Source organism: Mixophyes fleayi, chromosome 6, assembly GCF_038048845.1.
Source record: "Mixophyes fleayi isolate aMixFle1 chromosome 6, aMixFle1.hap1, whole genome shotgun sequence".
Classification (NCBI taxonomy): domain Eukaryota; kingdom Metazoa; phylum Chordata; class Amphibia; order Anura; family Limnodynastidae; genus Mixophyes; species Mixophyes fleayi.
The window spans coordinates 163,470,614-163,485,592 of record NC_134407.1 but is presented as its reverse complement, the minus strand read 5'-3'; the positions used below and the strand labels follow the sequence as shown (position 1 = coordinate 163,485,592).

Below are 14,979 nucleotides of genomic sequence, written 5' to 3'. Positions count from 1 at the left end.
CAAATAGGATACTATGCAAAATGATGACTTGAAATATTCCATATGGAGCGGTATCAAGCGACAAGGTACACAATCCCGGGCAATATCTCCTTGATGAATCCCATTTAATTAAATTAGGGTAATCTGTGTCTCAAAGGGATAATTTTCTTGACATTTTTCACAGCTGGCATGTCTTGCTAGAATGACTGGCCAAAACTAAATCAATAGACCAAAGAACACACAGAGGAAAGGTCATTCATTGAAACTCCAGAGTATTTTATTCAGAAAAGGTAAAAAAAAGCATGATATTTCCAGGGAATGGCACCTTTCTCAGATGCTGATCTGCCCCCCACAATTATAATGTGTTTTTACTTTTCTTGAATAAAATACTCCAAAAAGAACTACACTACGGACATAAACTGTGTGTGTTAAACTGTGTGAAGTCCTACCATTCTCAGTTTGACTTGCTATAATTTTGACTTTCGCAACCTGTGTCAAAAGTACAGTAAGCATACAGTAAACAATACTGTAACCCCAATGTCAACCCCAATGAACAGCCAACAAACAAATTAACACTCCTGCTCCAGGAAAGAGAAATTTTATTTACAGTCAAAACAGTGACTGAAGGCTGGCTGAAGACGAGAAAGTGATACGTTTCCCACAACCTTCAGTAGCTCAAATTTTAGGTATTTTTCTTATTTATCTTGAACTCCAAAAGAGGATATTCACGTATTAATATTACTTATTCCTTAACACATAGTTTGTGTTTGAGTCTGGGATGTAATACTGCACCAGACAAGGTGTGTGATACACAATTGTAAATTGTCCAGACAGAGCTACGTAGATTCGTGGGCCTCAAAACACAAGGTACCAGCAAGCATGTATAGAACACAGATGCCGATCATGGAGCAGGGAAGTGATAAATAACAGCAGACAGGGTATGAATCACAGAGGCTGCTGTGTTCGTGTTCTCGTTTCTATAATAGAAAGCCATAGATTTTACAGTTAAAAATATGGCTGACTTCATCGTGATACACAGGAAGATGTTCATTATTTGTACCACTATGTTGGTGTAGGTTCCTTTCTCTCCAAATTTAACTCTTCCAGCTCCTGCCAGGGCTTTAACATGGGACCCGGTAATACCACCGTCTGCAACACAGGAAAAGCTAAATTTGTAAACATGACACACAAAAGTTTACTGAAACATGCATATTCTATGACCAGGTAATAAGAGGACAGCATCCATTCTTCTCCCTTTAGTTACCTTAACAATGGGATCTTTTGGTGGTGCCCAGGCAGGTACTATTTTGCCATGCAACCTCCATGATCCATAAGGATTTGGCAAGTGACGCTCAAATACCAAATATTCTAGAACATCCCGTGGCTCATCCTTTCCACATTCGACTCGGCCAAACCGATCATAGATCATCAGGATCTGCAAATAAGATACACAATGTTTACAGATTGCAGACAGAGGTGTGAAAGAGATATACACTGATAATAGATAACCAGACTCTGCAATCATTTGTATAATGTTTACAAAAAGCAAAACACATTTGTGATGGAGGACAGGCTGTCTGAACCTGTGTTGTCTAATCTGGAATGATTTGCATTTTTATACCTCTCCTCCTGGATTAAAATGAATCCAAAATATGCATATGCATGCATTGTGTAGCAACTCTTTTAAGAACAATTTCTGAACAAATACAAATTATGGAGAATGGATGATTTTAAAAATCTTGTGTAGAATTAAATTGTATCCATTGGCGTATTTTCAGGTATTTAAAGAAATCTAGATGTGTTACCTGAAACTTATTTTGGATTTGAGAAAAGTTCAGCAGGTCAGAATTTCTAAAAGATTTTGCAAAATGTCAATGCAGCTGTCAAGGAAAGGTCAGGTGTCAACTAAGATTGACCTTTCAAGGATAAAAGTAGTGATATAAGTGAGAGAGCCTCACTTCAGTATTTAGTAATTCTGCCCCATGCACATAGTATATCAATGGTAGTCCTAGCAGGTAACCAAAGTAGGGCTAGGTAGGTAATCTTTTTAACACATTGATATACTAACATAGCTGTTAATGCCTTAGGCTATACGACAGTTGGCTTTAAGTTAACCCCAACTATAATTACAGCCTCTGCTGACATGGTGTGATGGAGGAAGATATATGGTGAGGAAAGTGGGCCAAGGGTATAGGCAAAGTGTCAGACAAGGAAAAAGATGGACAAGTAAGGGGTTAGGCATTGGTAAGGTTTTACCATAAGTATTGCTGGGCAAACCAATGCCATATATACAGAACAGATTTACTGCATGCTTTTGCAAAGGTATGAAAATGTATGCAGTGCTATAGTGGAGCACACAAAAGGTAAGCTTGCATATTTTAAACAATAAAATCAAATCTTCCTCCTTTGAAACAAACACAACATCCAAAACAGATGTGAAAAAATAAATTGCCTGCAATCTCACAAAACACAACAAAAGGTTTTGAAAAAGTTTGGAACGTTGCTAAATCTGTATCTTTGTGAAGATACGGAAGAAACATTACACATACAGTCAACTAGAAAGATATTTATATAATTTATTAGAAGACACCATTGATTATAAAAGAAAGAAAAAAAAAAAAGTACAGTGCTTTGTAATAACAGGATCACCAAATGCCTATTTCTCTGGCCCTCACCTGCTTGCTGTGCATGCGGACAGTCACCTGTCCGTACAGGTTCCCCTTGCTAGCCATTTCAGGACAACGGACCTGCACGACTCGGGGAGGTTCCAGAGACTCCACAAAAGACCAGTGGATTGTGCGATATCTATTACCCCGCACCATATTCTACAAGAGAAAAAAAACAAACAGAGGAACTGAGAGAAGATGAAGAGCTGACACGGAATCACAAACACAGTGTTCATATCAGTCTACTTACAGGATAACAATGCTCTGTTACCAGCAAATGCAGCTTGTGACGGTCAAACCTAGTAGAGCAGATAAAGAGAATGTCAAGCTACTCTCTGTTTAGTTTCACACAACCCACACCTTCAAAAATGAAGTTCTACCAAATAAAATACATTGGACCCGAAACCATCTTAGAACACACCCTGCACGCAAGTTTTTAAAATACGCACGGAATTTGAGTGCCTGTAGTCAAATCCAAGCGGATCTTAAGATACCCAGATTCAAAAAGAAATGTATAAATACGTTCTCCCTAAACAGTACTTATCGTATGTTCACAGACAGAACACACTGCAGGATACCCACATGAGCAATACAAAGTCCAGTTAGAACGCGTGCAAAAAAAAAAAGAGAAATTAACAACTCATATTATTATACAAGTTAACCCGTGCATGATACTCATGCATTCTAGTCAAATCAAGCTACTTAAGGTCTTAAAAAGGTTCTTGTCATGCATTTGGGCCTAGCCCAGGCCTCCTCAGGGGAAGAGCGTTACTTCCCGACGCAAGCGCCCTTTTTAATGTGTGTTCATGAGGTAAAATTACCTCACGAAAATGAGTTTGACCCCTCAACTCGTAAATTTAGCCTTTACTACCCCTCCCACAGGGGGAAGGGGGGATGATGGAAGTTAACTGACTTCACTATTCTAATTTTTTTGTCAAATAATGTCAGTATACCAAATTTCAGGTCAATTGGATGAGCCCTTTCTGAGACAATAGTTTTTTACACACACACTAACACACGCCGCTAGGCTTTTACTTTTATATATTAGATAATGCTAAGAATTTAGTAGGTCAGTGTATATCTCCGCCCAGTAGGTGGCGCTGCAGCTTGTTGTTTTTTTTCCCCACACACAGACTAACAGACGCCGCTAGGCTTTTATATTCTAGATGTAATCATTAAAAAAACAAAAAAAACGGAGTCCATTTCATTAAGGAATGTTAATGAGCTGCGCATGTCCAGAAACTAACTATACGCCAGAGAACTTAAGTGCATGCTATTCATTTTCGAGCACAAAGGACCATTGCGATAGCCTATAATTTCATGGGTGGAACGGGGAGGGGAAGGGTCATATGTACGTGGTCAATTTACAGTAAAGACGTGCCAAGCTTGAGCGCATGCAGCAATGTCCAATTCAAGCTTTGGGCATCTCTAAGGTAGATGTTTTCAGCTGTATCACTGACACTCACCCCCAGGGCAGGTGTAAGTGCTGACTGATAGGGATGACGGTCACATACGCATGCTAGAACATGTGTTTGCAATCAGGAGCAACTGTAAAAATGCATTTTATGCACAGTAGACATTAATAACATCCTGATACAAGTATTTAATGGAAAAAAAATAAAAGACTTTCCTTTTAATGATACTTTTACTTTACTTTTCTTTTCGGGAATTTAAGAGAATGACAGTTCACTAGAAACCAGTGCCTTGTGAATACTTAGCCATGAAGTACCTCCAAGATATCACTGGTTCTAAATAAATCAATTTCTCATGAACATTGGTTTAGCACACAAAATGGCTGCCTGCACTATGTGAAGTTGATGGGTACACTAAATTCTCTTGACCAATATTATCTTCCTAAAGTCATAAGTTAACCCTCTTGACTAACAAATCATTTTTCCCCTTCTTGACTTGGGAGCTTATTGATGTTTTCCAAGGTGTAAAGTAAAAGTATTACATCCATGTGTTTAGTTAATAGCTGTATTAATGTCTCCTTCTTGTCATACATGTGGGGATACATGAAGACAATATGGAATACAATACTCCAAAATAGGAAAGAAAAAGTGTTATTGGAGGATATCTTAAAAATATCATCTGGAGAAAAATTATAAAAGTGTAGAAAGAATATATTTTTTTTGTGTCTCTATTTTCATTACACCAAAATTAAAAAACAAGCAATGTAAAACAGATGAAAGTAAGCATATTTAAAAGAATGTGCAGCTTAAGGAATATAAAACTAAACTTTCAAGTCAAAATTAAAAAATAGACAGAATTGAAAAAGTAATATTTCCAGTGTTTTAGTAGTTTAACTTTACAATATAGTGATGCTCATAGAAGAAACAAAAACCTTGGAACAATGAAAATGTTATGTCAACAGAATTTTGGAGGTTTTATTAAATGTGTGTATGCCATAAAAACCTGAAAAATAAACCCAATGAAGGCAATGCCAATAAGTTATTCAAGTTTCAATAGTGGTGATTTGATAGCTAGTGAACAAGTTCCAGTCCCTTCAAAAAATCTGATATTGTATATTAACAAAATATTGATTGATGTTGGAAAATGTTTTAAAGTTAATATGTTGCCTGCGTTTCTTGCATAAATATAAAGTGTTGTTTTTTTGAAAAAAATTAAAATATGAGTTTCTACAGATCCCACAAAACAACTGAAAGGTAAGTAAATACACAGATGGTGTAATAAAAAATAAACATTATGAAAGTCATAGGTAAAGCACCATTACATGGTATATTATAGAGCACAAAAACCAACAAACTGATCTTTGATCTCCTTCCTTTTACTTGAGCCAGGACAGGAAAGTACATAAGGCCACTCCACCCTTCCTTCAGGTGTCTTCTGGTGATAGTTCCCATCCCTAAGTGTTTCTAGGATGCCATGGAAGATATCAAGGAAACACAATTAATGGTAATAGTTCCTTGGTTTCTGTTTCCTCCTCCATGGCAGCATAAGCCAAGGGTCATTACTCAAACGGTTACTTCAAGGGTGAACATTGCAGCACTAGGAACTTTCTTACCAAGCTTTGGACTGCAATATTATAGTGGTTGGAGAACGTATGCACAGATGACCATCCTGCTGCTCTGCACAATTTCTTTTCTAGAGGCAGACTATTTCTCTGCCCATGCTGCTGCCTTTGCCTTAATAGAATCGAGAAAATCTATCTTTTGATCTTGTAATCCTCCTGGCTACACAATTAAAGCCATCTGGAAATAACGGCAGCTTCTTGCCCTGATTCAAAATAAACCATTGCCTTGTCTTCCTATGTCCTTCAGTCTGAGACAGGTAAATGCGTATTGTCCTCACCAAGTTCAGACAGCGAAATGTCTCTTCCTTTGGACACTTGGGCTTTGGGCATATGGAAGAAACATGAATCTACTGATTACATGAAATTCTGATACAGCTTTGGGGAGAAATGTAGGATTTGTCCTAAGAACCATCATCTTTCATCATCAACATTTATTTATAGGGGCGTATTCAATTGTTCCTCCGGCCGCCGGAAAAACGAGCGCTCTAAAACTATTACCGTTAATACGGTAATTACCCGCTGAAAAGACCACTTTCAAAGTAAGGAACTTCAAGGATATTTCGATCCATTTCCATAACAACACAAGACTAAAGTTCAAATTCCTTTGTGACAGAGGATGACGAAGTACTGGTCTTATTTGCTTTGCTGTCTGAATGAACCTTATGACTAACTCACCAATGATAATTTCTTGTGTAGTAATGTCCTGAATGCAGAAATCTTTACTCTGTGTATTTACTGCTAGCTCCCGATCTATACCGTCTTGCAGAAACTCCAGGATGTGATTCATAAAGGATCTACTTGGTATTGTGTGCCACTAAGTACACTAATTATTGAACATTTTCAATATTGTACAGTACACACTGGATATAGACTGTTTCCTGGCCAACAATGGATTGGAGACCACCCTTTTAATCTCCTATTATCTCAGCAGTCTGCTCAGTAGCCATACTGTCAGATTTCAGGATATCTCACAGCATACTTGGCTTTTATGTAGAAGATTCAGACAAGATAGACAGATAGTATGTCTGTGTTACTGGCAACTGAATCACCTCTGCAAACTATTTTTTTACCACAAAGGTAGAATTGCAATTTATTTTACTTTTTCTTTGTTAGGACTCTGGAAGTCATGGGAATAGAGGAAACATATACCCATATAGAACTTACAACTAGTAGAGAGAGCATCTACTGCTTCTCCCCTGCTATTTATATAGAGTGAACAAAATGTTCTTACTTTGGAGTTCTTTGCTATTGGCATGAGTTCTATTTGTGGATTTCTTCATTTGTTCACAATCTTATTTTGTTCAGAGATCACTCTGCTGGCTCCAGCGCATTGTGGGTGAGAAAATCTGCTTTTATATTGTCTAAACCGTCTATGTGCCTTCTATTGATAGAACAATGGTCGGACTGTCCTCATTGTTTGGCTCCTGGTGCCTCCTTGGTGATTGATGTATGACACTACTGCCCAATTTTGTTTAAAAACACTGGAACATGACAACCTGCAATGGTTTCCTGGAACTGGAGACATGCTTTGAATATCACCAACAATTCTCAAATATATATATTTTTTTACATTTATGTTATTAGGGTTTTAACAATAGCATACAGAAAAAACACATTACTACGACATACAGCCGTAATAAGAAGAGAGATGGCAAACAGGTTGTGTTTTTTTCACAATCATAGGGCTGTCAGACACAGACGGCACGTTTCAGGGTGCAGACATCTAAAGTAATGATAACCCAATTGTGATTTCCAAAAGATCAGTCAGTGTGCCTTCTATTAATCACCATTGTAGATCTTGCCTTGCTTCTCTTGATAATACAATGAATCGATGCAGATCTTTGACATCTAAGCTACAAGAAAGCAATTCTGCTGGCGCTTCATATGAAATCTTGCCCAGGGAACACCACATCTCCGCCATGGTTCTATAGACAACAAAAATGCTTTTCCTTGTGATGGGTATAGACAGATTTTTTTTTACATTGTAATCATCGAAGTCACAATAATGTGATAATACAGTAAAATAATGTAGACTGAGCCATTTAGTAACATTGGTTATACTGACAAAATCAGACCAAATAAAAAACAGCATAAAGAGAAACCAGGGAGGATAAACTTGGGCGTAAGCTTTCTACAGATTTTGGTTTTATTTCGGGAAGAGGATGGAGTGAGGTAGGTGTGGAAGGGGGGGGCAGGGAGGAGAGTGGTCACACGGGTGGAAGCCTAATAAAGGGGAATTGGCCGGTAGAAACTGGGACATAAACGGTGACAACTACAGGGCTGGCCTACCAGTTAAGCAAAGGTGGGTTGTGGAAGGAGGTCCAGGTGGCACATACTTTGTGACATTAATCAGAGGAGTTTCTCAGAATGCTAGTTATGTGCTCTTCTTGATCCATCTGACATATCTGATTGAGCACCATAACAATAGTGGGAAGATCAGGATTTTCCCAGGAAGCTGCCAACTGTCACGTGTCTGCCCTTATGACTGAGTAGTTTTGGGCATGTCTGGGGAAGTCTGGAATAGGTAAAGGCAGCAATATGTTCTGGGGAATCAGTAAGCTAATGACATTAAAGGCTAGAGAAATTACTTCTTACCAGTACTGTTGGGATAGGACAGCTCCAACAGATAAGCAGGAAAGATCCTGGATGGCACCATCCGGACAGATGCCACATAGCCTAGTGAGAAAGTGCCACCAATGACAAAGAAATTTCTAAGCAATTTGCTTACTGCAGACAATATAGAATATTTTAATACCTGTCTTCCCATTTCCAACAAATCTTGGACCATTCCTCAGAGTCCAAGGTATCCCCAAGACCTGCTTCCCACATCACTTGGTGCAGGTCCTTCTCACCACCTGTGGTGGGGAGAAGGGCATTATGAGGTGCTGAAATCAGGCCTCTGGGGGAGTGGCCATGGAGGCAGAGATTCTCCACAGTGGCACTGTCCAGAATCCATGCAAGTCCCCTCTGCTTTACTGAAGATGTTTAGGAAAAGCACACCTGCTCCTGATCAGGTGGCAGCCATCCGATGAGCCTGGAGGTGTCTTGACAAATTTAATGCTCTGGGATCTTGTAAGTGACTCTTTTCCTTGTTAACAATCTGACCATGCTGTTCCAGAAGTTGAATTGCCCATGCTGTCACTTGGGCTTCCTCTTCTCTGGATCTTGTCTTTATCAAAATATTGTACAGGTAAGGCCATAGCAGACGTCCCTCTCGTCTTAACCTTGTAATTACTACAACCAAGATCTTTGTGAACGTCATCTGAAAGTCTATCAATCCAAAATGAAGGCTCTTGAATCGGAATTGTTGAATGAAGACATTTTTGATGTGATGGTCTGATTGGTACGTAAAGATATTCATAATTGAGGCAAACTGATGCAAGAACATTCCAGATGTGCACTGCATTCAGGATACAGCTTGAATTTTTATATTCTTATATATTTGTTGAGGTTTCATAAATTTAAAATCATAAATTGACATTATTAATAAAAACAATTAAAATAAAAGAATCAATTTCCCCATAGTTAATACTATTATTTCAAAGCTGGATAAACATATGCAACATATTTAAAGATGCATCAAAGAACATATCAATAATTAAATCCAACTACACCTTCTAAGGGACATGTTTTACTCCCAGTCCTACTGTACTAAATTATTCAACCTTATAAGAGTTTTTTACTTCTACATTTTGCATTCACTGATATAATACTATTCATATGCTATTGTTCATTTATATTTGCATGTGGTCTTTCTAATAAACGTTAAAGTTTCTTTTAATTATACCATCTGTATGAATGCTGTTCAATTGCTTACTTTGAAGCTGTAAAAACCCTTTTTTGTTTAGTCTTATCCAAAACCATAATAGCATATTTCTTATCCACCCCACTGACTCGTCTAGCTCCACAGATCCCACACTAGTCCATACACCTTTGACGCTCAGTCCCTGCTGTACTAACCTCTAAACCCCCGATTAACTAGATCCTGATACTATGTTCTTTGCTGAATACTATGTGGCTAGGTATACATTGTTATGTCTGCCCCCCCCCCCCCCCCCTCTGTACCCTCCCCCTTCCTTTCCCCCTTGTTTTCTGCACTCCTCCCCCCTTAAACACTAAAATTCTAATAAAATTAATGATGTTAAAAAAATAGCATATTTAAAAAATAAAAAAAATAAGAAGAAAATAAATGTTTATATAATTTTTGATAGTATAGAATGAAATTGGACAAACCCACTTTACCCGCTGTCGTGAAAATTATTGATTCTGATGCTTTATTTTATCATAGATCTGTGGGTAGAGTATTTAGTATTCATAGCAGAGGTCGAATGCTTTTCACACAAACATAACATTTTCCTTAAAAGGGTGGCATAAACAGTGCAGCCAATAAAATTGACTATAATTTTACTTTCATTTTATCTTTTGATAAGTGTCTTTCTCCTGTCTCCGGACAGAAGCAGTTTATAATAATTTCTTGATACTAAGCAAAATATATAAAATGGAAGCTAAAATCAAAATAGAGTCTAGGCTTAAAATACTAACAGAAGCTTAGCTATATGCTCCCACACAACCAGTTTATTTCTAGTGAAGGACGTGCCAAAAAAGGACGTGGAAATTTAGGTTAATCTTTGGAAAAATTAGGCATTTTACACTTTTCTTTCTACTGCACTTTTTAGAATATATTTCAATATATTTGACACAAATAGCTACATACACCCATTTCAGGAGACTGCCTAAAGTAGCTACATGATATTAAGGCTGAAGTACAGCAGAGGTTTATAACAATCATCAAGATCTGCAGAAGCTCAAGAGCCTCAAAGGACCCGGAGACACAAATACTGCGTGGAGTGTTATAGTACACACCAGGTGCATAAAATAAACCACAAAAGGCAGTAATATGTAGGTGTAATGAAAAAAAGGCTGCTTACTGTGTCAAGCAGTTGTGTGCTGCAATAAAGATTTCCTGCGCTTTCCCTGGAAACGTCTTGGTGCTGAAATCCTGGTCATAAGTTTTGATCTTCCGAATCCTTAAAACACAGGTAGATTAATACCAGCACAGTCATTGGCCAACTAACTTGTCACAATAGTAGGTATATGGTGAAATATGGAGAAAGGTACATGTGATTCATGACAGGAAAAGTGTAGATACCATCCCCAAAGGAAAGAGGCTTCCACACTGCATCCCACGCCAGCACATGTAAATGACTGCTGACCCCATACACTATCAGTAATAAAATGCTACCATGGAAAGATGAGAAAGAGAAAGATAAGAACAAAATATAAGAAAATATATAAAAGGAATTGGAGTTGGATGATGCTACTAATTGGTTGAAAAATAGGAAATAGTGGCTTTATGATGCTTCACTACTACATACGCCAGTTGAGAAGCTGCGGTCTGTCTCAGCTGCACTGTCCTCTGTATCAAACCTTCTTTAGAGAGTGTAGAAAGCCGGGCATCTCCCTCGGGGGGTACATACGGGTCTTGGATTGCACCTGGGAAAGGAAGGGCAGAATTAAAAGGACACATACAGGAACATAACTATGTTAAATATGCTTCTCGCGAGGAGGGTATCATTTCTCTTTACTTAGCACTATCGTCGCGCATGTTTTACTTTCCTACCAGTGCAAGAGATATTAATTGGACGCTCCAGGATTTCCTGTGGTACCACCACTCCAGCAGCCTTTGCTCTCGCTGTCATTTCATCAACTGTATTCTTGCGTCCCACCGAGGGTGGAATAAACATTCTCTTTTTCGTTCTTACAGGAAGTACCGTTATAGGTGCTATCAATCGGTTCGGATTGAGAATTTTAGACAGTCCCTAAAAAGAAAGATATTGAACTCCAACATATGTACTGTATTTGTCACCACTTTTACCAGCTCTAGTATTGTGCAGACTACATAACATTGAAGCTACAGACAAAATGGAGTCTAGGCTACAAATAATGTAAAGATTAGCTCCCACACCACCAGTTTATTACTAGAGAAGAAAGTGCCGGAAAAGAACATAGAAAGTAGATAAAAGTGCAGTAGAGAGAAACATAAAAGATTTAAGAATATATTTCAATATATTTGACATTAACAGCTGCATAAACTAATTTCAAGAGATTGCCATCCGTCTGCTTGCAATAAAAGTCACCTGTGACCTACACATAGTGAAGACAGCCATTCTGTGATCTGAACTAAATAAATAATTCTGGTTTACTGTAAGAAGACATTTTCCATACTTTTTTCCTTCAAGCTGCTAGTAATGATTTACAGCAATTTTAAGCATCAGTCAACCAGAGTGGTCTACATAACAAACAAAAAAAACACCAAACTTTTTCACGAGAGAGCAATAATTAAATTATTTAATTCACTTCTATGCTAACGAGGATGATTAACATTCTGTCCATATACATCCACCTGTAAATAGTTTACTGCATACACCTATGATGACAATAACTTATGCATGTACATGACGCCTATTAAATGAAATTTCTAACAAAATCAATATTAAAAAATAGGAAATAAAAAGTCACTCTTCCCGTTCTATTTTGCTACCAACTCTTCACAAAGCTTTGTACACATTGGGCCTGATTCATTAAGGTGAGAAAAGCCCAAACAAAAAAAAGGCGTAAATTTCCTCCTGGACAAACCATGTTACAATACAAGGGGTGCAAATAAGTTTATTACTTTGCACATAAGTTAAATACTGGCTGTTTTTTCATGTAGCACACAAATACTTGATAGCTTTATTTTTATGCTATAATTTAAAGTTGATCTAGGAAACGCCCTACCCCAACTATAGACCTGTCCCCACAAATGAAATTTACATCCCCCTCCAATGCAACATGGTTTTGCCAAGGTGCAAAGTTTTTATTTTTGCTTTACTTTCCATAATGAATAAAGCCAACTGCGTGCCAATATGACAGTGAGGTGCTGCATCTGGCAGGTCTGAGGTCTATCACGGAGCCCCAGGGTCTCATGTAATGTTAGATGCATTTCTACTTCCTAAGCATACACGTAGAAATTCTGCTACAGAATTGCAGTCTAATGTGTGTATACTGTGTTGCTCATAATACTGTGCAAGAATTTGACTACATCAAGATATGTTGACTTCCCAAAGTAATTCAGCCCAAGGCTGAAGCCGGTTCCCACTTTTACAGATCAATGTTACAGGACTCCCAGTTATAGTGAAAACAGCCCTGCCTGGCATAGCCTGTGGCTGATTACACAGACTCCTGGGGGACCCATACCAATTGTTCCCCCTGCATTAGCGGTAACCACAGACTATCAGTGCTGTTGCTGGCTTCCATCAGGGGATGGGGGACCATGCAGTTTATTTAACAATTGTAAAGTTACATACTGATGATCATCAGCAAGTATCTTTACTCCTGGGCTCAAGTAGCCACAAAAGATTAGTCTCCTAATCTGGAGATGCAGCCTAATCAGAATTTGCACGCCCTTACCATGCTTCAGCTGAGCTTGTATGCACCCAATAAACTGGATAATGTAGGTGAGCAAAAAGGTGTTATTGATCAGAATTAACAGGCAGTAAAGGACCATGTAAAAAGGCAAAATTAGGGTTTTAGGATTGAGACAAAAAAAGGATATAGCACCTACATATTTCTCAGCGCTTTACAGAGAACAGAGAAGAGAGGAAGGTAAGAATGGGGCATGGGTAGTTTTTTTTTTTTATCACTATAAATCTTTCAATTGTAATTCGAATTTGCCTAGAATTATGACTATTGATGTATCCTTCAAGTTTGCATCCATATTTTGTGGAAATAAGTTACAATCTCAGTTTCGTTGCACCATTCATCAAGATTTCCACTGACAATAGATCACAGGGGTATTTGGTTTTTCATTTCAGAAAAAAATGGTAGTTCTAAGTACGGTATGGTGAAGAAATAAATTGGGAAATATCAGTGAGAAGGAATTGCAAGAAACAGTTGGGAGAGAGGAAATATAGACACAGTACTTTAAATGAAGAGGAGTGTGGGAATAAACTAAGCTTTGACAAGAAGTTGTCAAAGCAAATTACTCTGGGACACATTGCTAGATCTATATTTGAGTAAAACTGTAGCACAATCATTGGTAATTCCTCATTTAAGATTTTTTACAGAGTAAAACCTGTTCCTCTTAAAATTGAGTTTTTGTCTCAATGTCAGGGCAGTAGATGGCGCTACCATCTACGGAAAATATTAATGCGTGCATCTAACAAGCAAGCAATATGTCCTATGGGCACTGTAGGATACACAAACTATAATCATACAAAACTGAGAACAATTATCAATATACAATAATAAATACAGGTGTGGTGTTATTAAAATGTAGCCACCCTAGATAAGTTACACAATGACAGGGCTTACTGCAGAGACTGCAAGGCTACATGTTATTAGTTATTGCATAAGAGTATAACTAATCTCACTCTAATTGCCCTGTATTCACTACATCTACCTCCTACCTCTCAGTAAACTGGGATGTGTTCATCACATATATATGACCTATAGACACCTACTATTTACATCAAGCATACACATCATGTGGATACCTAACTGTTGTGAAACTACAAGTGCCAGCATGCCCTAGCTGGCAAGTCATACTGGTAGTTTTAGTACCACACACGCCTCCATTAGGACATAGTGACATCACCCGCACAACTCCTGTTAAATGTATGTCACTAAATACTTTTATCTTTCGGTCCCGTCTACTTTAATGTTGCTCTCATTCGCTAGGCATTTTAAAAACGTATTTATTTTCTCACAGACCCTATACGTACCGGTTCACCTAGCGCCCTAGCTACTCTCATGGAGGCCGCCATTTTCAGCGTGCACAGCATGCTGGGCTCCTCAGTGGTCACGTGGGAAGAGCTGTCACTGGGCTGTGGGCGGAGTGGGCGGAGCTCCTGGATGACATTTGGTTGATAAAAGTAGCATAGTGTTAGCGTACTGCTGTGACACAGAGTGGCTCTATGGTAGCTCTGTATATCATAATGCATAGTTACCTACTAACCCTGATCTCCAGGGACAGGCTCATCTTCCAACCATTTTGTCCCTGGACATTTTTTGTATTTGGAAATGTCCATGATTTTCATTATGCACAAACTACAACAATAGATTGTATTTCTCTGTTCGTTAGATGAAGTTTCAGTACTGTACATTTACTGAACAGGGATATTTTAAAATGTTAAAAAAATAGTTATTATCACATTCTGGGAATATTAAATAATCGTGATTGTCTGGGTCATGCTGGTGGTGAGCAGGGGGGCATATGTCCCATGGGTCCCATAGTGGGCTACCTTGGGCTGGGTCACTGGG

At 38.3% G+C, this 14,979-nt stretch overlaps 1 protein-coding gene across 1 annotated transcript; it reads right to left on the bottom strand.

The window, feature by feature from the left end:
* Window positions 1–548: 548 nt before the first annotated feature.
* On the bottom strand, window positions 549–14,538 carry MRPL45 (mitochondrial ribosomal protein L45). Its single transcript, XM_075177023.1, has 8 exons — window positions 14,442–14,538; window positions 11,300–11,498; window positions 11,055–11,172; window positions 10,608–10,706; window positions 2,896–2,944; window positions 2,655–2,804; window positions 1,244–1,414; window positions 549–1,128 (listed from the first exon to the last, which is right to left on the bottom strand). Exons 1-8 carry the CDS (start codon window positions 14,499–14,501, stop codon window positions 1,042–1,044), a joined length of 933 nt encoding a protein of 310 aa, XP_075033124.1. The 5' UTR covers window positions 14,502–14,538; the 3' UTR covers window positions 549–1,041.
* Between the last annotated feature and the right edge of the window lie 441 nt (window positions 14,539–14,979).

Coding starts and splice junctions, on each gene's coding strand:
- MRPL45 (XM_075177023.1), bottom strand. CDS start 14,501: ATGCTGTGCACGCTGAAAATGGCGGCCTCCATGAGAGTAGCTAGGGCG. Junction 11,173..11,299: donor AATTAATATCTCTTGCACTG/GTAGGAAAGTAA, acceptor TTCCTTTCCCAG/GTGCAATCCAAGACCCGTAT. Junction 10,707..11,054: donor ACCGCAGCTTCTCAACTGGC/GTATGTAGTAGT, acceptor CTGTGTTTTAAG/GATTCGGAAGATCAAAACTT.